The sequence below is a fragment of the Apostichopus japonicus genome, chromosome 18, assembly GCF_037975245.1.
Source record: "Apostichopus japonicus isolate 1M-3 chromosome 18, ASM3797524v1, whole genome shotgun sequence".
Lineage (NCBI taxonomy): Eukaryota > Metazoa > Echinodermata > Holothuroidea > Aspidochirotida > Stichopodidae > Apostichopus > Apostichopus japonicus.
In genome coordinates, this window is record NC_092578.1 from 17178604 (window position 1) to 17204710 (window position 26107).

Genomic DNA, 26107 nt, shown 5'->3' on the forward strand with positions numbered 1-26107 from the left:
ATTTATATATATATATATATATATATATATATCATTCTGTTTGAAAAATCAAGATATACTTCCCAATGATCATAAATATGCATTTGATGACGTATAACAACCAATTATCCACACCCTCTCTGGCAATATCCACTATAGGAAATATTCTTTTTTAATAAAGAATATAGGCCTATGCATATGAAAGGTGTTCTTTTGTTCGTGGAAATGTACTGTCTATATATCCTTACAATTAAGCCTAACTGTGATAATATAACGGGAACGAAAATATCTTTCGACCGAGCTTCTCTGACAATCAACAGTCATCTATGTGCATTTGAAATTCTGTTGAATATTCATCGACGAATGCAATCATTATGCTATTTTTTGTTTATAAACACGACGGAGAGCATTTTGACAGTCATTAGCGGTATAGGCCTATGGTTAGATTTAACCCGAAGCAATGTCATCAATATTCATTTGATATGCTGTTGAATATTCATCGTTGAATGCAATACATAAATATCTATATATATGCTGTATGACATATATATATCGATAGCTAACACGACAGAGAGGATTTGACTGTCACTGTCAGCGAGCCTGATGTAATTTGAAAGCAATGTTTTCAATATCAGTTGCTCACATTATCATTTCGACATATACGGCGGTCATGAACAGATGCAGAAAACTATTGGACTGACCAATAGGCCTGTCCATACTCACTCGCAGGAGAGTATACTGAGATGTGAACTAAGCAAGATGAATTTAACAACATCTAGCGATGCCGTTACTGGGGAATCGGTAATCACAACCTATTTCATTTGCGAACTTTTGATCGCTCTCTTCGCAGTAGTAGGCAATTCTTCGATCATAGCTGCTTTCGCTATGAACCGTAGGCTTCGGACCATTCAGAATTACTATATCGTGTCTCTAGCAGCGATTGATTTCTCGATGGGGTTTTTCGCTATTCCGTTCGTGTTGCTTACATTGGATGGTCAAAGAGTCCAACGGATGGGGATATGTTTCTTCTTACTTACGGTGATTGTACTGATGGATCTTTGTTCGATATTTTCGATTTGGGCGCTGACCTTTGACCGTTTTTACGCCGTCTGTCGACCGTTTAGTTACCACGCTGTTATGACCCGCAAGAGAACGATAATACACATCGCTGCCGCTTGGTTAATTCCTATAGCTATCTCTTCACTGGTTCCGTTAGGATGGAATATAGCGGATGAAAACACCGTGGATTGTTTATTCCCGCTTATCGTCAGCATGCAATACTACGCTGTTCTATATTTCTTCTGTTTTCTACCATTATTTTTCGTGATGTGTTTGATGTACAGACGAATCTTCACAGTCATTCAAAAACAGGTTAGTGAAATGCTCTTTTAGCCTTCTCTCTTCCCCTATCCCCCCTCCCTTTCCTCCTCCCCCTCACCACCTTTTTATCCTTCACTATCCCCTAGCCCCTACCCTTTCTCCTTCTTCTCCTCCTCCTCCTCCTCCTCCTCCTCCTCCTCCTCCTCCTCCTCCTAATCCTCCTAATCCTCCTCCTCCTCCTCCTCCTCACCACCTGTTCTTCGGGGGGGGGGGGGGCTGTGGCCTTAGGTAACTAAAGATACGTCGCTACTTTTGGAGTTCGGTAACAAAATACACCGCGTGTATGATCCTACATCCTCATAAAATGCCAACTTTGAATCAGGGCTATAACATGTCCGAACATCTCTCCCCTCAATCAGTGACCCCACTCCCCCCCCCCCCCACCACATCCCCTTCGTCAGTCATACAATCAACTTGAAAACTTTCCCCTCACAATTACACGCAGTAAACCACCTTCCCCTACCTCGTTTCCTCGCTGTGATGGGTACAGTATTGGATTTGATCTGTTTAGTGGGTGCAAGGATTTCAAGTTTGAGTTGAAGATAGCAATAACAATGAAATTGAAAAAGGTTCACAGTTGAGAAATATAGCATGTGGTACTGTCGTACAAAAAGGTCCTATATGTCCACTACAAAGTCAATGAATTTTTATCACCATGTGAAATCGTAGTTTCCATATGGAAAGACAATAGACTAAGACAATATAATAAAGACAATAGAATAAGGGATCTAAGCATTCAGTGCAGGCTCGAGTCCTGGCAAGAGCATTAAAGTTATGTCCAGTGACCACGTATATGTGGTACACTGTAGTCGATGGTTGCCGTGCCCCGGGGAACGACATTTTGAATTATGAAGATTTAGGTGTGTGGGTGTGACGGAGTTATCAATGACCGGGGGGGGGGGTAGTTCTTGTCAAGTATCAATTATAATTTAAGAAATAGGACAATCCCGCCAAAATTCCGAACTGTACGTTTTAAGAATTCTTTCGTTTATAGGGCTGCCATATTTATTCAGGGTGTTGTTCCACAAAACCTTCTTTAATTCATTTATTAACTTTTGATTTATTATTTGTACATATAGTATACATGCTATTTTAAGCTTTATAACTCTTAACTGATTTTCAAATCCTATTTATAAATATGTACTTTTTGACTTTATACTTGATTTTTAATTAACTTCTATCCAAACTTCTGATATGAAAATATGTTACTAGCACATTGATAGCACACTAGATAAATGTGTGCTAGTGACACTATGGAGTAAAAAAGTTCTTGTACTATGTTATTGGCCCATTAATAACACACTGGATAACCTTGTGCAAGTGACACTATCTAGGAAACCATTCTTGTAATATGTTATTAGCCAATTGATAACACACTAGATAACTGTGTGCAAGTGACAATATCAAGGAAAAATATTCTTGTAATATGTTATTGGCCCATTGATAAAACACTAGATAACTGTGTGCCAAGTGACACTATTAAGTAAAAAAAGTTCTTGTTATATATTATTGGCCCATTTATTAACACACTATGATAACTGTGTGCTAGCGGCACTATCAAGCCCAAAAATATGTTCTTGTAATATGTTATTTGGCCCATTGATAACACACTATACAATTACGCTCTAGTGACACTATCAAGTGTAAATATTCTTGTTATATGTTAATTGGCCCATTGATAAAACTAGAATACAGTGTGCAAGTGACACTATTAAAACAAACTAATGCAATGTGTCATTTTATAAGTAAAGCCCGACGGTAATGTACTTACATTCGGAATCAAATTTATTCTTTCCAACGATGACACAAACATAAGATCGAATACTAAGTAAACACGTGAGTATCACGTGCCTGCACGTAAATTGTCTCAACTTTTGATGAACCGTCTGAATGTCGTTTTCACCTCATCTACTTTCATTAATGATTGATAGAGTAATATCCTATCATTGAAATATACAACCTAAGTGGAGAAGTCTAAACTAGAATTGGCCTCAACAAATCATTGGTTTGTAGGACTTCACCAGAATTTATTAAAATGTCAATCAAATATATTTTGTTCATTAAGAAAAAAAAAATCTATTGATTATTAACACTTATCGCGTATAATGAAGAAGGAAAAAGTCATCAACTTATTCTCTTTCTATCTATATTTTCTACCATAAATTATTTTCAAAGAAAAAAATTAATTACAAAACAGAAGTAGTTTTCCCCTTAAAGATGATATATTAAGGCTTTAAAGTAGACATCGCAAAGGTAAAGATTTTTTTTTTTTTTTTTTTGTAATGGATAAATTTCAAGCATATTTTTACGTATCAAAACAGTCTTTTTTTTCTTCATTTAAATAACTGGCGAGTAAAATTTTTGTTTAAAATATGCTTACAATAGATTCACGTCTAGTATGCTAGGAAAGTAATAAAACTGACACGTTTGGGTGGGGGGGGTGGGGTCGGATTCACCAACAAAAGATAATTTATTATTAACAATTGAATATGCTCGCTGAGTGGGGTTGGATGGGGTGTTCGATTGGGTTAGGTGGTTGGGGATTGGGATGGATGGGCTGAGGTGGAATCGGGTTACTCTACATTGGAATTACGTAATTGTTTCGTGAATATTCCCTGATGTTTAAGTTAATGAATCTTTACAAGTGATTAACATTTTTGACAAATATGTTCTGACATAAAAACTGAGCCAACCATTTCAACGGAAAACTCCTGGAATAAAATGAAACAAAAACACACTTTACCAATCAACTTGAGGAAGATTTTCAACTTTCACCACTAACCTGAAATGGTGACACATGTGTGTATATACGCTGGTACGTTTGATTTTATTTGGCTGGAGAAGTTGAAGTCGTTGTATTAACAGTGTTATCAGGATTATCCAGTTATCCCTTGTAATCCGCTACGTGATACAAACAAGAAAGGTTGTATTAGATTAATGAAAGTCAATTATTTTGTTTTATATTTGAATTGCAAATTCTTGGGAAAATTGTGGATTTTATCTCTCTTTCTGTTTCTTTATTTCTTTTTTTACGGTTTGAAAAACGTCTAGAGTCATTCGCCAATATTGTATGACCAAGTAAAACAATAAACTAGAAACGATTGTAAATGCCTTTTTAATTTTGTTATTATAATTATTATTTTTTACAGCTCAGCAGTTTAGCCCAAATCCAAGCAATCGGTATTCGACTTAACAACCCATCAATCAATAATATGAAAGATGATGATGATTGTCATGATGATGGTGGTAGTGGTGGTGGAGAGGACAGAGGACAAATGAATGAACAAACAAAAGAAGATGACAATAGACCAGGGTTCGAATCAAAGCACAAAAGAAGGGAATCGAAGAGGAACAGAAGAGACTGGGACGTGACAGATGAAATCCTCTTATTGAAGAAGATAAAGGAAAATAATCCGGAAGGTAACATAACAACTGTATCTGGTCTAAACCGTAGCAATGAAAACAACCTCTCAAAGAATTGTCTTAAGATGCGCGCGTCTAAAACCGATGCGCGCGTCGATGAAAAAGAAAGGACGCCGTTAGAAGTTAACGTCGTAAATAAAGAACATCATGAGCCACCACCGCCTGGCGTCCGTGACGAGACGACGTTTTTACGCTTTCATCGGATTAAACAAGAACGCAAAACGGCACTTCTCTTTGTGTTTATATTACTGTTTTTCTTTATTTCTTGGTCTCCAATCTATATCATTGACGTTTGTCTCGCTTTTGACGTTAACGTTAATCAAAATCTGGTCAACTTTGCTGTCCTGCTCTCCCATTTCAATAGCGCAGTCAATCCAATACTTTACGCATCGAAAAGTGAATTTCGCCGCATTTTCAAGAAATGGATTTTCGTCATTAGCAACCGATTTTGTAAAGTTTGTTGTAAGAACAGGGTATCTGCGATGAACTTGGAGAATACAGCTGATGATTTTACACAAACATTTTCTCGATATAATTGACGGAGGGTGGACAAACATTTAAGCAGACGGGTGTGTTTTGCTATGGAAAAGTTAAGGTGCCGTCTCTCAAAAGTGTTAAGACCTTCTCCTACGCCATTTTTATGCAATTTATCACATTTGTTTTAATACAAAATGTTGAATTTGTTACATTCTGATGCGAGAATAAATGTGTTTTTTTTTGGTTGCTAAATGTTGCATTGATGAGATGTTAAATATATGACATTTAATAAATAATAATGTTGTCATCATGCAGCAACATTGTATGAATCTAAAGCTTATTAGATCAAAGAAATTTGTCGTTTTGCTACAAATTGTTAACATATTATCTGAACAATTAATCATTTCGTTGAAAAGTGCTACTAATGTTTACAGAATTTGTTTTTTAACGTTTTGATGGCACCTTAACCATTCCATACAATTTTTGCAGCTTCATTTTTCTAGTCAACAGATAATTCTTAAAGGAGAAGTAAACCAAATTAATCTCTAGCTTATCTGATTAAGATGTTTATGATAAAAAAAACAACTCCTCCAAATATCTAAGAAAAAATCCTGTTCCAGTATGGGAGACATTTTAGTTCAAAATAGTCTTGTCAGAGTGTGACGTCATATAAATCCACAAAGAGATGAAATCTCCTTCGCTCTTTGTTGTTATTGTTGTTGTTATTGTTGTTGCTGTTTTTGTTGTCGTCGTCGTTGTTATTGTTGATTTTTGAGAGTGAAAGTTAAAAAAAGATGGCACACACTGAAACAGTAACAGTGTATGACGTCATGATAATAACTTCAATATTTCTGATTCAGTGTTTGCAAAACCCGTCACTTTATTACAAGATATAAACATTGTCATAAATGAAGAAACCATTGAACATTTCAGCATGATGTTGCTCGATGATGCCATGTTATATTTAGACCTGTTGACTTGTGCAAGTCTTCATGTAAGTTGTGTATATACATGAACTATATATATATAAAACTCTGATATCTTTCAAATGGAATAAGACTTTTACATTGCTTGGAGAATGTTTTTCATCACGAATATTTTAAAATCAACAAACAAAACAAACGCGTTACCTCATACAGTATAGTTGGGTTTATTTCTCCGTTTAAACAGTAAACTATTTTCTTTTGTATATTTTTACTATATTCTATGTATGATACGTCTATGTATGTTCCTTGATAATGCCCAGGCTTGACTACTGTAACTCCCTTTTATTTGGCCTTCCTGACTCTACACTGAAAAAACTTCAAACTGTTCAGAATTCTGCTGCCCGGTTAATATCATGTTCATCGCGTCATGATCACATATCTCCAGTGCTTCAATTACTCCATTGCCTTCCAGTAAAACAACGGTCAATTTATAAGCTCCTCCTCTTAACGTACAAATCACAACACTCCCTTGCCCCTGGTTACATTACAAATTTAATTCTTCAGTATCATCCTCAACGCCAACTTCGCTCGTCTACAAAGTATCTTCTTGCCACCAGCCATACCCCAAACACAAAGTTTTATGGAGAAAGAGCCTTCATCTCTGCTGCACCTCATCTCTGGAACAATCTACCATCTTCAATTCGCAATGCACCATCGGTTGACTGTTTTAAGCGTCTCTTAAAAACTCATTTATTCCAAAATTTACAGTGATTTGACTTGCATATTTGTGTACTTGTTCAAGCGCTTTGAGGCCTTTGCATAAAGCGCTCTATAAATATTTGCTTATTATTATAACAAATTGTGTTTAAACTGGTTAAGTATACTTTGTTTGGTTTTCAAATAAACCAAATAATAATACTTATCTTATAGCCTAGCAGCCTAGTCTATTTTACATATAAGAATCGGGCCAATAAAACTGGTTTCGTCATGAAGTGTGTTGACGGTAATTATGCCTTCGAAGAAGGGGCAGGATGGGAGGGGGGTAGGGTGGGGGAGGAGGTAGCATATAGTACCATTTGTACCCAAACATTGCTAAAGTAACTTAAATGGTTCTGGTGACAAGGGAGAATGAATGATAGCCAATTACTAACTTTATAACAGTGTTTATAGGGTGCCAAGCAGCACAAAGGCAAGGAACTCTTGTAACAGTAAGTAAAACCTTGGCGGGTTATTTAAGTGGCTGCATTTGATAAATTAATTCAAATGCTGAAAATTGTCTGCATCTTTTAGTTCAAAATCATATTATCATAGCATTTTGCATCATTTATTTTCAAATGTGGTGATATCTTGTGAATATTGCACCTGGCAACGGCAGAGCGACTAATGTCATCATGGTAATTGCGTTGTAATTGTTGTTGCTGTTTATTCTTCTAAATAATATTGAACTTACTTATCCTCAGAGGAAAAATAATATTTCTACCAATAAAGTTCCGTTTTTGATAAAATTCTAAAATACAGAGAACATTGACAACTGAACCATCAATCCTTAATATATTCATGCATATTCCAAGGATAAAATTTAAAAATCAAATTATAAAAAGGAGGCCTAAGTAAACTTCTACAATATCACAGACCATCTCCTGTGATCCACTGCCTATAGAAGAATCGAGGGTTTAGCCAATTATATATCCAAAAATTGTCATTTTCAACTAGCGATATCTCAAATTAAGTACATGCATGATATAGAAATATGTTTTAATATAATATTCTCTCATTCGGTGTAAGTCTTATACACTGCCTGCCCGGAACATCCCTGTAAAGATCGTCCGGAGGGCGCTCTACAATATCCATGTTATTTATTCAATTTATTAGTTATTCTTTGTCGGCCATCACAAATTTGAAACGTCTGTATATATCCTTAGAAACGACACCAAATATCTGGACGACCGAAGTTTTCTTTTTCAGTGTTGACAGGTCTCATGTATATAATAATTATACAATGTTATAATGAGGTACTTCTTAATTATAGATGTTAGCGCTTTCGAGATCTATCAACGGACAGACCCTTCGTTGAAAAATATATCTGCATGTCCGTCTCAATGTTTACAACCTATATTAAAATTGGTTTAACCTCAATGCATGCATGTGTTGTCACACTGTATATTTCTCCTTCCTTTTCGCAATTTTGAAATTTTGCACGGAAGCCACTTTTATACTCTGTTATTATATTGGTCGATTTGGTAACGGTCAAGTTTCAAGTTTATTAAAAATTTAGTATAAATATAATAAAAGTACATATTTATTAATAGGATGTAAAAAACTGGTAGCCTATAGTTATGGTTTATAAAGGTAAAAATGTTTAAAAAGCGAGGAAGATATGTACAAAATAACAAATCTAATAGTTGATGAAAGAATTTAAGTAAATTTTGAGGTACGATACCCTGAATAAATATCGCAGAATTTTTGAAACGCACAGTTGGAAACTTTGGTGTTATTGCACTATTTCTTAAAGTTTCTCAATTTTTCATTTTTGGGGTATACAGTTTTATTTTATTTTCTGTAACATATATTACGATACAAATACATAATTCATGTTTCTTATACTTATTGTATGTATTATAATATGGTGATGAATATATAAAGAAAACAATTTTTATGTATATTTCATTCAAGTAAACAAATCCAATAACGTGAAGTATTTATAATAATTTCCCAAAAAGAGAAAGTACACCTATAAATGCTTTCACAAGTCACGTAATCTGTACGAGAAGGTATCTCTTCTGGTCGTTGGTTTCTTGAGCTGTACTTTCTTATTCTAATGAATCATTAATATTTGATAATTTTGTTACCCTTTTGCATTTTACGTTACTCTCCAGTGGTATACATGTAAGCAATTAAGTTTAGAAAATATCCCAATACTATATGGACACATTGATGTGCCGTCAAAGTGTTAAGACCTTTAAAAAAAATATGGTTTGCAATTTTCAGCAAAATGTTTAATTTGTTCTGTACATTAGATATTAACTATTTGTAACGAATGACAAATTCCTCCAAATCTAATGATTAATGACAAAATTCAGTAATATGCTGTAAAATGACCAAGAAAATCTAATTACTTGCAAATTTCATCAATATAGCAATTGCATCAAAATGATAAGTTATACTCATATCAGAAAATCGTAATTTTTTTGCAATTTGTAGCAAAATGATAAATTGATGACATTATAATAATTAATCTCGTCAAATCATCGTTATTGCAAAAAAAAAAAAGATGAATTAAGCTCACCACAGAAAGTGTATCATGTTAACAATTGTTATCAATATGATAATTTGACCGTTTCACCTAACACTTTGATCACAGGGTAACAATTTCGATGTGAAGTTGAGAGTGGATTAATTTGTTTGGATTGTTTCTCTTGCCCAGCTAGCTCTTTTTTGGATAACTATTAATAAAACAAACAAATGATTAACCATTTTTTACCAGTTCAATCTGCGGAAGAATATTGACATAAGCTAAGGTTCTTGCGACCCTGTAACACCACCCCACCCCTATGTTGACAACGTTTGTGGAAAATACCTGCACAGTTGTTTTTTAAATCAAAATTTCCCATCTCAAATGTGCCTTTTCAGAGATTTTAATCCTTGCCCTTTCTTTGTTTTTGTGGTGGATGATTATCGGAGTACAATGAAATCGTGCGTGTTAGAAATTGTTGTTATTCGCGTTCCAAGGAACAATCATATCCACACTGCAGCCTTCGAGTACGATGCATTGTTCCAAGCATGAAATAGCTAAAAAACAAAGATACTGCATAGATTTCTTCGGTAGGCAAGCATGAAATAGCTAAATAACAGAGAAACGACAAAGATTTCTTCAGTAAGCAGCATACTTGGTTGATCCTTGAAGCAAACCAAATCGAATTATTCGCGACAGCAACGATTCCGTGTCTGTTTTTCCGAGGTCCTTATTTTCTGTCGCGATCTTGACATAACCGTTATGTTTGTAAAATACTCTAACAGAATGTACAAGTGACTTACGAGGTATTTCCCGGGATATTTTAACGATCTGAGAGTGTTTCAAAGTAGTAACTATGAAAGACTTATGTTAAAGGTACAGCATATTGTTTTTTCTCAGCTCAGGAACAATCATATCAGTGAACTGAAATTGAAGGAGGACGGCGATAACGACTTTGAAGCGATCCGTTTCAATCACCTTTAAAAAAACCTACATACATACATACATAGACACATATATACATACACCCAAACAGACATAAAGGCATACATAAAAACAGACATACAGACAGACAGACATACATGCTGACAAATATACTGACAGACAGTCATACATACTGGTAGACATACTGACATACATTCTGACAGACATACTGACAGACATACATACAGACATACATACTGACAGACAGACATACAGAAAAACATACTAACAGACATTCTGACAGACATACTGACGGACATACTGACAGACATGCAGACATACATACAGACATACATACTGACAGACAGACAGAAAAACATACTAACAGACATTCTGACAGACATACTGACATACATACTGACAGACATAAATACAGACATACATACTGACAGACAGACAGACAGACAGAAAAACATACTGACAGACATACAGACTTGCATACATACTGACAGACAGACATATATACATACAAACACACAGACATACATTCCGAGAGACATTCTGAGAGACAGACAGACATACTAACAGACATACAGACATACAGAAATACATACAGACACACATACATTTGACAGTTAGGCATAAAGACATACAGACACACATACATACTGACAGACAGACATATATACATACAAACATACATACATACATACACACATACATTCTGAGAGACATTCTGACAGACATACATACTGACAGACAGACATACAGACATACAGAAATACAGACATACAGACAGACATACAGACAGACATACAGACAGACAAACATACATTCTGACAGTTAGGCATACAGACATACAGACAAACCTACAGACATACAGACAGACATAAACTCTTTAGCACTCATGCAAGTGTACACACAACCAATTTACATGCGAATAATACAAATAACTTGTGACTTTTAATTTAAGTAATGGTTAGTTTAATCGTCTTTTACTACGTAGCAAATAAAATCAAAGTATACGACACTTTGGAAATAACGAGAGGTTATAGCAAGTAAAATAAACATCGGGGCAAGAATTACCGGATGACAGAATTGTTTTTTTTTTGCCTTTATAAAAACTAATCTGTATCATTCTTCTTTTAGTTATGAGCGATCACTGCGTTTCTCTTCAAACGCCTTTGAATCCGTGGGGCATTGTAATATGTACCTGTTGCAATTAGTCAAACCCATTGTAATGGATTTTGTGTAAACAAAACGTCAAGGAAATTACACGGCGGATTCACAACATAAATCTTACCATTTCGTGATGTCGGTAAAACATTTAATTTGATTTTAGACTGTAAGAATCATTATACGATGCAGACCTTGCTTTGCAAGTAAATGATTTCGGAAAGGAAAAATGTCCCATCACAGGACACAATGTCCTACCACAGGACAAAATGTCCTATCACAGGACAAAATGTCCTACCGTAGGACAAAATGTCCTCCTATATTTGTACTCGTAGCAAGTGACAGGAGTATTTCACATATTGTCAAGGTGTATATAGTTTGACATAATGTATATTGTGTTTCGAAGAGGCTTGACACAGTAAACGTTTCTGATAGCAGCAACCCCCCCTCACTCTCCCCCACCCTGATAACCTAAGTTTAGCATTGAGTGAATGCATTGAAAAAAAGTGTTATCATCATTCCTACAACATTATAATACTCTTTCATTCGATTTGATAAAGTTTTGATTTTTGTTCTCTCTTTGCAAACGCAAGATCCTTGATCAAGACGGATTTGCATCACAGATTAATCTTGTCTTTATCGAAAAATAAAATTGCCAGTCCCATTGACGAACTGAATTTCCTAAAACGGTTATTAACATTTGCCGTTTTACAATTAGGACTTGCTTATCACGCTGAAAGTATACAGGAGTATAGTATAGTCTTGTAGCTACAATCATCTATTTACGCATGCGCAGTTAGCTAACCACGAAAGTTACTGATCATCTGACGAGTCATGGCATTATAACGCATCTTTACAGCAATACATCTCATCAGGAAACTGTTCTCGGTAAAAGCTTCCTGGTTTTACAATTAATTTGAAGTTTTATCGCAAACTACCATGCTCCATCATAATTAAAAATGTTTTACAAAGTAGGTGTAACATTTCATCCTGACAATATGCACATCTCTATTGTAGTTAATATCTTTGGTTGTCTATGGAAGATCTGATGTGCCATTGACATGTTACTATTCTTAATTCATTCGTCAACAATTTTTTTTTCTCCAGAAAATGTATTAATTGATCAGCTTCTGTGATTAAAACAAGAAAAGGACAGAAAATAAAGTACTTGTATTCATATTCAAGCTGGAATTCATGATTTAGTTTTTAATAAAAAATCCAAAAAGAAATATAAAACTGCCTATATTAATCATTAAGTTTCAGCTATTGTATATTTTGAGGACTAAAACTTTAAAATTTTCTCGAAAGAATTTAAAATAATTACCTGCAATTTTTTTAAACAATTCCTGAATCGAGAGTCAGGTCAGCCCCGGGGAAAATAAGTCACAGCCCCTCCCCTTCCCCCTCCCTTCTTTAAGTCTTCCTTTTTCCATTTCAATGAGAATAAATTATTATTTTCCCCATTTCCCAAGGCCCTCTCCAAATTGATCGAAGCCCCTGAGTTGTATCCCTCTGACCCACTCCCTTACAACGAGTAAACGTTGCCTAGACCCCGGGCCGGGTTGGGAAAGCCCGTAGAGGGGTGGGGATGGCCCACAACTATTAGAAAGGCAATAGTTTTTTTACGTTAACACATTGATCTTGAACCTGCTACCGCCCCCCCCCCCCACCTACTCCATCGGTTATTTCCGATCTGATAATCTGATTCGGGGATACCGTTCCACATAGTTGACTCACTTTGAACGTTTTACGGCTCTTTTGCGTTTCCATAGCCTCAGGACAGGCTGATCAGTTAGACCGTGAAGTTTATATACGTACGGTACTTCAGTTTACCATGGAAACCAGTTGGGATTTAATAGAACACTATTCTTGGGAATACAAGTATACATCAGCGATAATGTTGCCCTGTGAGTGCGTGAGTGAGTGACCAAAGTTACCAGACTATATGAAAGTAAAATAAAAATCGTAGAAACATGACGTAATATACTTTTCGTTTGAAAAAAAAGAAGGAACACTCATATAGGCCTATATTACACAAAAGAACCGATAAATCACGCTACCATCTCGTGATAATCACGTTTGGTTTACACAAGCACGATCAATCAGTCACCTCTGTTGCTTTATACAATTTTCTTAGTAATTTAAAGTATCCGTTTCGTTGTATTTCAAATAACGTTCAAGTAACGTTCGCACGTGACATGAATCATTATTTATTACGTATCATTTTTAGAGTAGTTCACTCCTTGAAGTTTCTAGCAAAAAACTTCCAAGAGCAAAAACAGTAATCATAGAAGGTTCATGTACACAAAAAAAAAACACTCAAAAGAAAAAAGAAAGTTGGTCTCAGTTTTACATCACAGTGCTAATGTATCATTTTTGTCAACGAAATCCACAGATAATCATAACTATAAGTAATGAAGTCTGCAATTACAGTATGAAATATGAATGAAACAACATTTTATAGGACTGCAACTTTAGTCTATACTTTGCATCCGTTTCTTCTGTCTTCTTTCTGATAAAATATCTACAATCTTAGAAAATCGTACTTTTCGAATCGGTGTATAATTTAAAAAAAAAAAAAATGTTCAGTACGGTGGCCGAGAAGTTTCAAGCTCTTAAAACTGGGATATCAGGAAACAGTCGAAATGTTTTCTTGCATTTGGTCAGCAACTTCACTAAAAAGTTAGTATACCATATCCATTGACTTATGCACTAAATCGTCAAAAGTAATGTGGGCTTTAAATCCTTGTAGAAGTTCTCACTATAGCTTAACCCTACCCATCACGAGACAGCTGACTAGTTGGCCATTCATGGCACCTTCAATTTTCCGTATCATGACAATGTAATATTTCAGTTAGCTATGACTGTACATGCCCGAGGTTTTCGTCACTTGTAAACAAGTTCTTTTTATTCACCAGCTAGCAACACGATGCTTTGTGAGGTCCTAAAAGGATTTAAACGTTTGCTAAATTGTCAAACCTTCCATTACTGTACTCTAACATCACATCTACAATAAACTAGATCCTGTTTGAGAAAATATCGACAAAACAAAACAAAAACGTTGACCTCCTGTTGCTTCTCTTGAGAACACTTTACAATTAATATAGATTCTAAAACAAATATATCACCCAAAGGTACCAACTATACTATTCAAACTTATTATTTTATTTATTATTAGTACTTAATTACCGTTAAGCTCTCTCCTTCATCACACTTGGCTCAATTTTCAAGTAACGAGTAATTAAATGAATTTGAATCGATCCACCGTCTCGCAACCTTTTTAATACTTTCTATATTTAGCTTATTTCATCATTTGAAACGACATGAGCTCATATATAACCTTGTATTTCTAATGGTATTTTTAATTTTCGAATATCATCGATAAATCTGCTCTAAAAGCGTCTTTTACCGGATTAACGGAGACACAAATCCAACTATCATTATTTAGTTCTTGTTGTTGAGGTACTCACAATCAACGACTTTCGCAAACAGCTAATCAATTCGATTTTCACTCCTTTTGGGCCATATCACAGCCCCTTCCCCTCCTCCAGACAAAACGTTGAACCTATCGAAGGGGTAAATCTTCCAAATTGAGCAAGATTTTTCTTTTAGGTTGGGAGGGAGGGAGGGGTGGGGGGTTAAAGTTATAGAGACGTCTATCATAAAACCTAAAGATAATAGTTAGGGTTTCCCCCCCCCCCCTCCTTTAACCTCAGAATGTAAGCATTTATAAATGGTCTCTTAAACAAAAATGCTCCTGGAAAATGATCTCTAAGACAAATATGAATATGACGGCGTAATGATACTCAGTAAAAACCCTAATCTGATTTATAATACACTATCTGATAAAACTTTATAAAAACAGAAATGATGCACACACACAAAAAATGTCTGGAAAGAAATCAGTAGATTTATTTAGCATCGAAACATAATTGTTAGGTCGGAACGTGTTTGGATCACGGGTAAAATAAAATCGTACACAATAATTTTTTTTGCAATGATTCGCGGTGACGTTATAATGACGTAGTAGTGACGTAGCCGGATAACATAGTGCAGTTGACGTTAGTGACGTCACCGTGTGCTCAAGGTTACGCCTTCTTTGGATCGGTGGCGTCCTTTAAGTATGCTATAACGTCCTGTCTATCCTGTTTGTTCTCACATAATCCCTTGAATATCATTCCAGTACCTGGTATGTGAACCTTCGTCATGTAATATACCAGAGACTCGTCACCCCAAATAATTCCTGAAAAGAAACAAAAATTAAAGATTGGATATTAATTTCCGATTTGATGTTTTTGATTAGGTTTCGTCCAAAAGGCAAGCGTTGTATGTTGCAATTGCCGCTTCCATGCATTACGCGCTTCTTAACATTTCGTGGCTTTTAACAAGGTTTACAACGCCTTTCAAAATCTGTCCATGTGGAAATTGGATGTCGTCCATAGATGATCGGTTGTTTACATAAAAGTTAAACGAATATAATATGTTGGCTGAGTAATCAGATATTATTAAAAAAATATACATTAAACAATAACAATAACAATTGTATTGAGCAGACGACGCCATTATGACTTCAGCTTTAAAGGAGCAATCCGAACGGTACAGGTTTTAGTATATTTGACACGAAAGAAAGAGAGAGAGACGGGGGGACGGGGGGGGGGCAATAAAACATTAAAAACTGCTTTCAGATAAAATAAAATGAATTTAGAAACTTAGATCTATGTTTTTTAATGTTTTTATCTTTTTCTCGTGTTTTTGAGCATTATTTGATACTCATAAAAGGTTGTTAACTTTCAAATAGTCAAACTATTTTTTTCAAGGACGCCAAACAAAAGTTTAGGAAATTACATTTTTATATTTAATAACCAGAAAGGACTTTGACATTTCGTGTTATTTATCATAATATCGAGTTTAAATAGCTTTGCATTTACACGTTGATTTTTTTACCTAACAAGAATTCCAAGGTAAACGACAAAGAAAAACCAATATCGCCAATAAATTAAGTCCTCTGATTAAATTGATGAGACTGATTTGATGGGGATTTCAAATAGCTTTTGAAAATGCCTCTTTGAACAAGCTATATACACAATGCATGCCCATGTGCTCATACAGTTAAAGCAAACTTAAAAGTTATAAGATAAATGATGAAACTCGCATAAAACCTTTAATATATTGAATGGAATTCTGAAAAACGTCATTTGCTAAATAGGTCTCATAAATTTATAAATCTGAGCCGTTTTTTTTTCCTCAGAAGGGTATTTAAAGATTTATGTTAGTGAAATCGACTAACGAAACTGTGCTGTAGTCATTATTGTGATTGAAAAACTGTTTAGTCCAACCAATGGAGAGTATAAAAAAGAAGATATCTGAAGTCCCTCCTTTCCATTATAGCTGTTAGCTTACCTTTGTCCAAGCCCCCCCCCCCAAAAAAAAGGGGGACCGATCAATTACTTACCTTTCTTTTTCTCTGATTCCGTGTACCCCTTGGCATAGTCAAAGTCAGGTAAAGTGCTCGCAGTGCGCCCCCAAAGTGCGTATAGATTTGGACCCATTTTGTGCTTCATGTCCTTAGAGATGGCATGGCAACCAGCGCAGTGTTCTTTAAAAATCTTCGCGCCTTTTGTAGGATCTCCGAGTGCGTCGTCTGTTTTTAGGATTGTCATCTTTGGCAAATTACCCATGGAAACTGCAAAATGAATAAGAATAGCTGTAGAGGTAAAGCAACTGAGGGGGCAACGGGGGGGGGGAGGCGGGCCGGGTGGGGTCGGTCGTGGGAACTATTTTAGCGGTGATGTACTAACACGTACACACGTAATTGACAGCTTTCATATACTGAGTCTACGTTTTCGGTATTTCTAATGCATTTCGCTTGACTGTCAATAATACAACGGGCACACTGCGGGGGGTGGGGGTGGCGTGGAGAGAGAGGGGAAGGAAGAGACGTCATTCTACCGATGCATTTTGATTTTTTTTCTACTGATAAGCCTATCTATAGCTTCCTCGGACGTCAGCCGTAAATTATTAAATCTGATTGTGTTGGTCAAATTATGCTGATTGGATTTCGTACGTATAGGCTCTATACCGCAGCTACCGTAGTTAAACACCAACAGCACACCCCCCCCCCCGTCCCTCTCCATAATGAACTAAAAGCATTCGAGCATATTCTTCCGTACTCTTAATATACTGTAATGATCAAACATGACATAATGAATATCAGAAAAGAGTGGATAACTTACTCTTGAAATTACAGAATTTACGAGCGCCGTACAACAACACCGACAGCCTGTTATCCTTCTGGTACCTTCTCTTACAAAGTGTATTTCACCGAGGCACTGTCACTGAGGAAAATATTCTGTACATAGACTATCCGATGTTGTGGCCAATTATATCATGAACGCGTATATATACAAGCATTGTGATCTTTGATACAGATATGCCTTTATGTAAACATTACAGATCAATGCCATTGCCATACGGCTTCACATACGGTTCAAACCATAATGGAGATAGCGAGAAATACATGCCCGTACTGTACGTGACATTTTACACGTTTCTCTCCAAAGGTGCATAGTATAAAAACATACCCTCATACGTTCATGCGACCGTATGTTCTAAAATTGATGAAGCGCTCTTCAAACACTTGTGCATAAATACACATGCCTTTGTTATACGTGGCTGCCTACTGTGGCTGGATGGTTGTTAATGCATCGTACACACAGTATGTGTTCTTTCTGTTTGTAAATTTGCGATAAAAGTTCTATATTCCTAAAAGCGATGCCGTCCTTTGGCTAGTTAAATGAATAGTCTTTGATCATGAAGAAAACGTACGATTTTGATTAATATTGTTTTAATTTGCATGTTATTATGCTAATTTTATAGTTTCATTTTTTTAATTTTACAGTTAAACTGGCGTAATTGTACTTTGGGGGAGGGGCGGTTGGGGTTGGGGGGGGGGATCTTTAGCCAACTTTGGTTAGATAAATAAATATCCAGTTGTGTGTAAAATATTTGCCCAACATTTCTGGAGTGTTGGAAAATCGGTTATAAAACAACCTTTGTAATATCGGCAAAAAAATCCAAAAGATTATCGAACGATAATCGCCAGATATTCCAACTATTTTGAAATGTTAAAAAAACCGCATTTTTACCTTGTACATACCAGAAATTTTTAACTAGCATGTTAAATATACGGTACCCGAGTATATTATTAAAGGTTATTTATGCCAGCTTGGAGGTTCGGTTTATGTCAAACATTTTTTGGCACAAAAGAATTCCAGAACTTGATGACATTATTCAACATTTGAATATATTATTGATATCATATAATTATAACGACCTCATCTCCATACAAGCACACCGATAGTCAACTATTGGGTAGGTGTGAATTGCTGTGAAAATGATTTCCTTGTTCCAAATACATAATCAGTGTTGTTGAAAACACAAATATAACGGGATAAATCGATATTATGGAAACATCTGTGGAAAGGTTGGACAATGCATCTTAACCACGTGTCTATTGTTTACGATCGACGTTCAGCGTTATATGGTCATCCCGCCGGCAAACACAGTTTTGTTTGGTTTTGCGTGTGTAGTTTCAAGTTATTTGATTTCCGTACAAATATACATATATATATATATATGTATATCTATAACAATGCATATATATCCGTTGTTAATAAGGTACATAAAAAGTTGCGTGAAAACAGAAGAATATGAAAAGATTTTAGGGCTAAATGAGCAAGCTGAATCTATCATAAATTAATCAACTTCTGACTGGACGAAATAATTGGAAATATAAAACAAATGCGGTTTGTTTTTTTCATATGGAGATATTATTATGATGATTATTATTATTGTTATTATTGTACAACTGTTTTCGGTTGAAACCAATTATTGTGATATATAACTAACTTTCTTTTGGGAAACGGTTAACTTTTTTTGTGTCGGTTTCTTAGGAACTTTGATGTCAAATGTGAGAGGAGAGGAGAGAAATTTGTTTAGGTTAGTTTGTTTGAATAAAGAGAAAGCAGAAAGCAAGAAACAGCATAAATTGTAGACATGAAAAAGAGAACATTATGGATAACTTTAGCAGCATCCGTAACAAGTTTCCTGATTGGTTACTTTGCAGCGTGTCTTGTAAGGAGTGAACCCAACAGAGGTGAGTAAAGCATCTAATTAAACTTTAAAAACAAAGACAGTTTTAGAAAAGAGTTGAGTCTCAATATGAAGATATATATCAGTATAAGTGAAGTATCTTATACGGTATAACCTTATTAATCTTTACCCTATAGCCTACGCTTACTAAATACAGATTTCAAATTCGATTTACCCACATTTCTAAAGACTGTATAGTCAGATGCGGTGGATTAGGCATCACTCTAGGGTAGATGGGAGGGGAGGGGTGGGGAGGGGTGGGAGAGGGGGAGGGGACTAAGTGGGTTATACGTGACTTTGATTTGAAGGCACAAACTCGAATATCACATCAAAACTTCCCATAGGATAGCTCTCTCTGTGCTTTGTTTTTATCGCAAATTCCAGTATAACTGAACTTAGTGGAGGGGTGAGTAGGGAGGGGAGGGGAGGGGAGGAGGAGGGGGAGGGGACTAAGTGGGTCATGCAGTAACATGTGACTTTGATTTGAAGGCACGTGACAAACCCGAATATCACATCAAATCTTCTCAACACGATAACTCATTCTGTACAATGGGTGTACCTCAAATTCCAGGAAAGCTATTTAAATGTTTCTAATCCAATCAACACACTTATTAATTTACTTTTCCTTAACTTATCGACAAAGAACATTTCTTTATAATGACAGTTAACTCAATTTCTTCATGAAAGGGCACTTTGTGAATAAGAAAAGGGCCATTTATAATTAAAAAGGGATGTACTTATCTACTTATCATTAGCAAAACACGGGCACATCTAAGTTTTCACTAAACTGAAGAAGCCCACCACGCCACCTTCCCGCTCCCCGCTCCCCCTCCCCTGCCCCTCCCCCCTTCCAGGTCCACCGCACTGAGCCTTCTATATACATACATGACAGAGCGTACCGTAAATTTTGTTTTGATGTCAAGTCCGCGGTTGACCAATCATTTCACTCCCTTCAGTTAGTCAGGAGAAATTGTTTATGCCTAACTTCATACGATTCAATACACTAGTCATAGTTGCGTGCAGAGAGAATGAATACTTTTCGAAATTTCACTAAGGTCGCATTATTTAAGTAATGAAACGTAAAGAATTGTAGTGAATTATAACAGTTGGACGTTTCTCTTTGTTTATCAAATATCATACGGCTCCAACAGACACTATTTTGTTGTTTTGTTAGTTTTTTTTTTGTATTTAAGCTGCACTCCAATGCAGTCGATGTTAACAAAATAGTGCATGACCTATGCATGTATGCTATTCAATATTAAACTCCTGGTTTGAAATAACCAAGTATCGAAATCATACATTATGCCCATATATATGATCAGTCCATTTTGCGTGAAAATCAGAATAGGAAATGTCTACGTTATAGAAATCATTTGTGATCAAGGGCGGCGGAAGCACTTTTAATCTGGGGGGGGGGGGGGGGGGTCACCGACGTCGAAGGGCACTTTGCAGAAATTCGATTGGACTGATGCAGCCTGATATTTAGTACCCTTTATAACTCTTATTGTATTATCTTATTTGCGTATACACATCACTCCAAGGCCCCCCCCCCACACCCTCAATGAAAAAATGCATACTAGCACTGCAATATCCAATGTGAAAATTGGGAAACAAGGAACAAGTTTTCTTTCGAGATAAAATGAGGTGAAATCATTATAAAGTCACTGCACACGCGATCGATACATGCATGAAAGCTAATGAAATATGTCAAAATACGAAAGGATGGGGTAGGTTATGGGATATTAAAACTATACTAATTATTCATAGTATATGCTATAAATGGCTTCTGCTTATTCAAAAGTCACAATGTAATATAGCAATGCATTTTTGGAAATACAATAGACTTTTTTTTTTAAATTGAATATGCAATATGTCACTCACCAGAGTGTAAGAAGCAGTTGCGAAGCTATAGGGCCGGGTATTGATCAGGGGGTCGAGAATGGTCTGCAGGGGCGCTTTCGACACTATCTAAGCGGAGCGCCACCACATGTTGGCGCGGAGCGTACAGACATTTTTTGAGTAAAGATACTCCCTAGATCGCCGGAAATGACCCTTTCGCTTCCGGGCCTTGCTAATTTGCAGATAAACTAAGAATAAATAGGTGTCATCGCCATTTTGTCAGAAAATTACACCACAAAACGTGACAATGTCAATAGGTAGATGAGAGCGCAATAAAAAAGTCAATAATCGCGAATAAGTAAAAAGTGGTAACAAGCTGAAAAGAGCACAAGCAGTCCATTTGAGTCCGTCAGGGGGGGGGGGGGGCATCCGCACCCCTGACATATGGACGCTCCGCCACTGGTTACAAGCCTTGTGGTAGTAAACATTTAAAACTTCCAGAATTATTTCATTCGACGTGGGTTTCGCTTTGTAAACTCTTTAGCGATGTCCCGTATAACTAATCCGTACGTTTTTGCTTTATGGACATCAAGCATTAGCATCTTATTATACCGTTTTTCACCAATTGTGCTCCGCAAGTATGTCTTTGTCCGGCGTTGTACGGACAAGGATCTCTCTCCGGAGGCTGCGCTCATTGGTGCCAGTAGGTATATGTGTATTAGGCAGAGAACATTCGGAAATGCCAGGCGAATGTCATTGTGGTCAGACAGGAGAGATAATTACAATTTTTTTCCATTGGAAATAGCTTTAAGTTTGACCCACAGAACTTATTCATTAATAGTTCTAAATTAGGATTAGATCTCTTACTGAAATATCGCTGACCTAATAAGGTGATCAAGAGTACAATTTTTATGTAGAAAAAGGGCACATTTTTTAACCTGAGGAAAAGTGGGGGGCACGTGCCCCCTGTGCCCCCCCCCCCACGGTTCCGCCGCCCTTGGCTTGAGAATTAAATCAACTTACATAAGTACTCGGGTACATGTAAATTCTAGACGGATTGTGTGTGGGGGGGGGTGTAACAAGACGGTCCATGAATGATATGAAGTTGGTCTCAAGTTGGAGCCGAAATTAGCGGGGTCGCAAACCAATGGAAATCAGAGAAAAAGACTTAGGAGAACTAAATACAATTCAACACAATTGGCTATGTTTTCTTTTTCTTTTTCTTCAGTGCTTATAATGTGATTTGTTGAGGCAACAATTACATCTAGCATTATATCATTAGAAAACATGTTGTTGCTAAATGTGCTCGCTTTACAGTTCAAGGGGAATCCCTCCAGGAAACTGTCCCTGACCGAAGCGGAGCTCCGTGTCGACTCTCTACACTCATACCTGTTTTGTTGTTAGGATATTTAGGGAGTGTTAGCTCAGTGATTCACGCCGGTGCCCCAGTTTGAGTCACTCAAAGATTAATGTATGTCGTATAGTTACAGAGTTGTTGATAATTGACAATTCATAATCATGGACGTTAAATATGAATCTAAGAGACTGACTTCGGTCAGCTTACGGCTTTGATAAGCCAATGAGGCTTCTTCGCGAGTTCCTGCTTGCAGGAGGATCTAAAATACATACATACATATTGATTGTTTATTGTTTATTTATTTATTTATTCATTTATTTGTTTGTTTCCAGAATTAGACGAACATCGTGAACAAGTGGAAACTACAGACTACTCATTCACAAACGTGTCGGTTCTCTGCTGGGTTATGACGTCACAGGAAAACCTTTTTAGCAGAGCGATACATATCACCCAAACTTGGGGTGGTAGGTGTAATTTGACCCTCTACGTGACAGAAGGGTCACCCAATCGACCCTTCCCTGGTATCGTGTTAACTCTTCCTGTTGGTAAAGGTCGCAATGAACTATGGATGAAAACAAGAGCCGCATTTACTTTAATTTATGAAAGATACTACGCGGATTATGATTGGTTCATGAAAGTTGATGACGACACATTTGTTATTGTCGACAATCTCAGATATTTACTCGCTTCTAAAAATACATCCGAACCATTATACTACGGTTTCTCATTTCGTCATCCGCAATTTAACTTGGACTATACGAGTGGTGGATCGGGTTACGTGTTAGGCAAAGAAGCCCTATCAAGGTTTGTTAAAGTCGCTTACGATGAATCCGTATGTCCAAGTGGTCACTCAGTGGCCAAAGCAGCGGAAGATCTGATGATGGGGTTGTGTTTATCTGCCGCTGGTGTCCGCGTCGGGAATTCTCTCGACTCTCAAGGAAGAATACGCTTTCTGGTATTTACATTAGACAATTTTATCGATGGAAACATTGGAGATTGGTTACCGCGTTTTATTGCCCACAATATAACTACTGTGAGTTTCATTACAATGTCTGTCTGTCTGTCTGTCTGTCTGTCTGGCTGGCTGGCTGGCTGGCTGGCTGTCTGTTTGTTTGTCTATGTACACTCTGTTTCAACTCTATACTTAATATTCTATTTTGCGATTTTTTAAGTCTTCCTTTAGATATATGAAACGTCTGTTTTTGTAAGTCTAAGACATAGAAACTTCTACGATATATATTCCGTTATTGCCTGTATTGAAGTTGATATACCGTGGCTGCAAGAAAAGGTCGACGTGGACTATAGTGTTATTATTATAACGCAACTTTATTTAATTTTGAAATTTACTGAATTTTCCCCTCACTCCACCCAACCCCCCCCCCTACCCCACCTCACTCATCCCGCCCCACCGACACGTGCAGCTTTTGTCCCTCCTCACTTTAGATCACGAGTTCGTTCTTCCCATTTCAACCGTTATTGAATTAAATCCATTTTGGTGTTCTCGAAAGGGGAAAACTATGGAGGCATGGAGGCACTCATACCGACCTTGCAAAATTGTGAGGGAGACCGCAGTTTTCAGAGTCGGCAATGACTATAACGGTTGTACTCAAAGCCGAAGCCAGTGTGAATTAATCAGGTCACACATCCAGACTATATGCATGCTAAAGTTCTTCAATATCGCCCTCATTCCTTTCCGTGAATCATTTCAGACTGTAAATTTGATTTTTTTTTTTTGTCTTTCTTCCTTTTGTTTCTCAGGGAATCGATTGTTGTTCATCCTACGCGGTTTCCATGCATTACGTTCAACCAAGTATGATGTATCTTTTAGAGTTTCTTACGCAACACTTGCGACTAGCTTCAGAAAGCAAGGATCACAACTACCAAGTTAATGGAACGCAAATACCAATCTGAACGGGAACCATGGCAACTAATAAATACTGTCTGCATGCGACTATGAAATGGACACATTGTAACGTGTATACCCTCAATATCGTATATGTCGTAGGGAACATCACTGAGATTCACTCAAGTGTTTGCAAGTGTTTCCCCCACGTTTTCAACAAGACACCACTCAACTGCTATAAATCATTCAACGCCATCTTTTTTTGTAATATCTAAAGAAACACTGGTACACAACAATCAAATGATCGACTTTTTCGCTTCATACTCGTCACATAATACGTCTACTCTTCGATGCTTTTTCTCAAAGTTTCAGCGATTAATTCGAAAGTTGGCATGAAAAGTTAAAAATTTTAATGGCAAATTAATATGTTGAGCCAAATCAGGTATAGCTTAAAAAAAAGCAATTTATTCCTTTAACAGGAATCATCGAAATATGACTGAGAAAGTTCTTTTCTCTCGCCCCTCTCCCCCCCCCCCCCCCCATAATTAATTAAGTCTACTTTACCCTCCATTACAGTGTTTACTCACACAGTTGCCTGACACGGCGCTCATAACTTCCAAGAAGTTAGAAAGCCTTTTTTAAAAGTAAAATAAAATAAGAATGATGTTATTAAAGGTCTGTGTTAATAAACGTAAGAGCAAAGAGGGATGACCCGCTGCGATTCATTTCCGCTCCATAAAACAGCCTGAAGTTTAATTTATATTTATATAAAAGACGAGGTTCGTGGAAAATGTTGGTTAACCACGCACTTCAAAATTACGACGGAAATTTCCTCTTTAAGTTTAAATACTCTAAAATCGATGTTAAAATTTCGGGAGAAAATTTAAAAAAATTCTTTAACAGTTAATATATTTACTCACAATTGATCAAGACTACCGATCCTTATTTCTAAGAATTGAAAAACTATTTGTTTAATAAAATCAGCCAGATAAAATGTTAAGATATATACACTGCTAATTAATACAGAGCAGAGGGAGGGGTGGGTTGAGGTGGGGTTGGGGAGGGACTCAGTCCCTGAGTGATATACGCTCTTCTATACAAAACAGCCAACAGTTATACGATAATTTACCGAAAGTCATGGTTCATGGAAAGTTTACCATGCACTAGCTGACGAACTTGAAAAACACGGTAGAAAAGTTCCCCTTTGCACGTAATTGTTCTATACTCGATATTTCAAAATTCGAAAGGAATTGTCAAGAAGTATGTATGTTTATATATATATATATATATATATATATATATATATATTTATACGTGAGTCAATTTTCGCCCATCGGGACATGAACAAAATATATGTTATTTTAATAAATGCGTTTCTTAGATAATTTATATAAATAATT

At 36.4% G+C, this 26107-nt stretch overlaps 3 protein-coding genes across 3 annotated transcripts; 2 read left to right on the forward strand and 1 right to left on the reverse strand.

Moving 5' to 3' along the window:
- Positions 1 to 532: 532 nt before the first annotated feature.
- Positions 533 to 9620, forward strand: LOC139958984 (octopamine receptor-like). Its single transcript, XM_071956452.1, has 2 exons — positions 533 to 1350; positions 4509 to 9620. The coding sequence occupies exons 1-2, from the start codon at positions 658 to 660 to the stop codon at positions 5319 to 5321; spliced, it is 1506 nt and encodes a 501-aa protein (XP_071812553.1). The 5' UTR covers positions 533 to 657; the 3' UTR covers positions 5322 to 9620.
- Positions 9621 to 15407: 5787 nt separating this feature from the next.
- LOC139958893 (cytochrome c-like) lies at positions 15408 to 18007 on the reverse strand. Its single transcript, XM_071956316.1, has 3 exons — positions 17751 to 18007; positions 16970 to 17200; positions 15408 to 15760 (listed from the first exon to the last, which is right to left on the reverse strand). Exons 2-3 carry the CDS (start codon positions 17193 to 17195, stop codon positions 15606 to 15608), a joined length of 381 nt encoding a protein of 126 aa, XP_071812417.1. The 5' UTR covers positions 17196 to 17200; positions 17751 to 18007; the 3' UTR covers positions 15408 to 15605.
- A 1097-nt stretch (positions 18008 to 19104) lies between these two features.
- On the forward strand, positions 19105 to 25728 carry LOC139958887 (glycoprotein-N-acetylgalactosamine 3-beta-galactosyltransferase 1-like). The gene is made up of 3 exons (XM_071956302.1): positions 19105 to 19672; positions 23197 to 23897; positions 24623 to 25728. Exons 1-3 carry the CDS (start codon positions 19573 to 19575, stop codon positions 24773 to 24775), a joined length of 954 nt encoding a protein of 317 aa, XP_071812403.1. The 5' UTR covers positions 19105 to 19572; the 3' UTR covers positions 24776 to 25728.
- The last annotated feature ends 379 nt before the right edge of the window (positions 25729 to 26107 follow it).

Coding starts and splice junctions, on each gene's coding strand:
- LOC139958887 (XM_071956302.1), top strand. CDS start 19,573: ATGAAAAAGAGAACATTATGGATAACTTTAGCAGCATCCGTAACAAGT. Junction 19,673..23,196: donor AAGGAGTGAACCCAACAGAG/GTGAGTAAAGCA, acceptor GTTTGTTTCCAG/AATTAGACGAACATCGTGAA. Junction 23,898..24,622: donor TTGCCCACAATATAACTACT/GTGAGTTTCATT, acceptor TTTGTTTCTCAG/GGAATCGATTGTTGTTCATC.
- LOC139958984 (XM_071956452.1), top strand. CDS start 658: ATGCAGAAAACTATTGGACTGACCAATAGGCCTGTCCATACTCACTCG. Junction 1,351..4,508: donor TCACAGTCATTCAAAAACAG/GTTAGTGAAATG, acceptor TATTTTTTACAG/CTCAGCAGTTTAGCCCAAAT.
- LOC139958893 (XM_071956316.1), bottom strand. CDS start 17,195: ATGGGTAATTTGCCAAAGATGACAATCCTAAAAACAGACGACGCACTC. Junction 15,761..16,969: donor GGAATCAGAGAAAAAGAAAG/GTAAGTAATTGA, acceptor GTTTCTTTTCAG/GAATTATTTGGGGTGACGAG.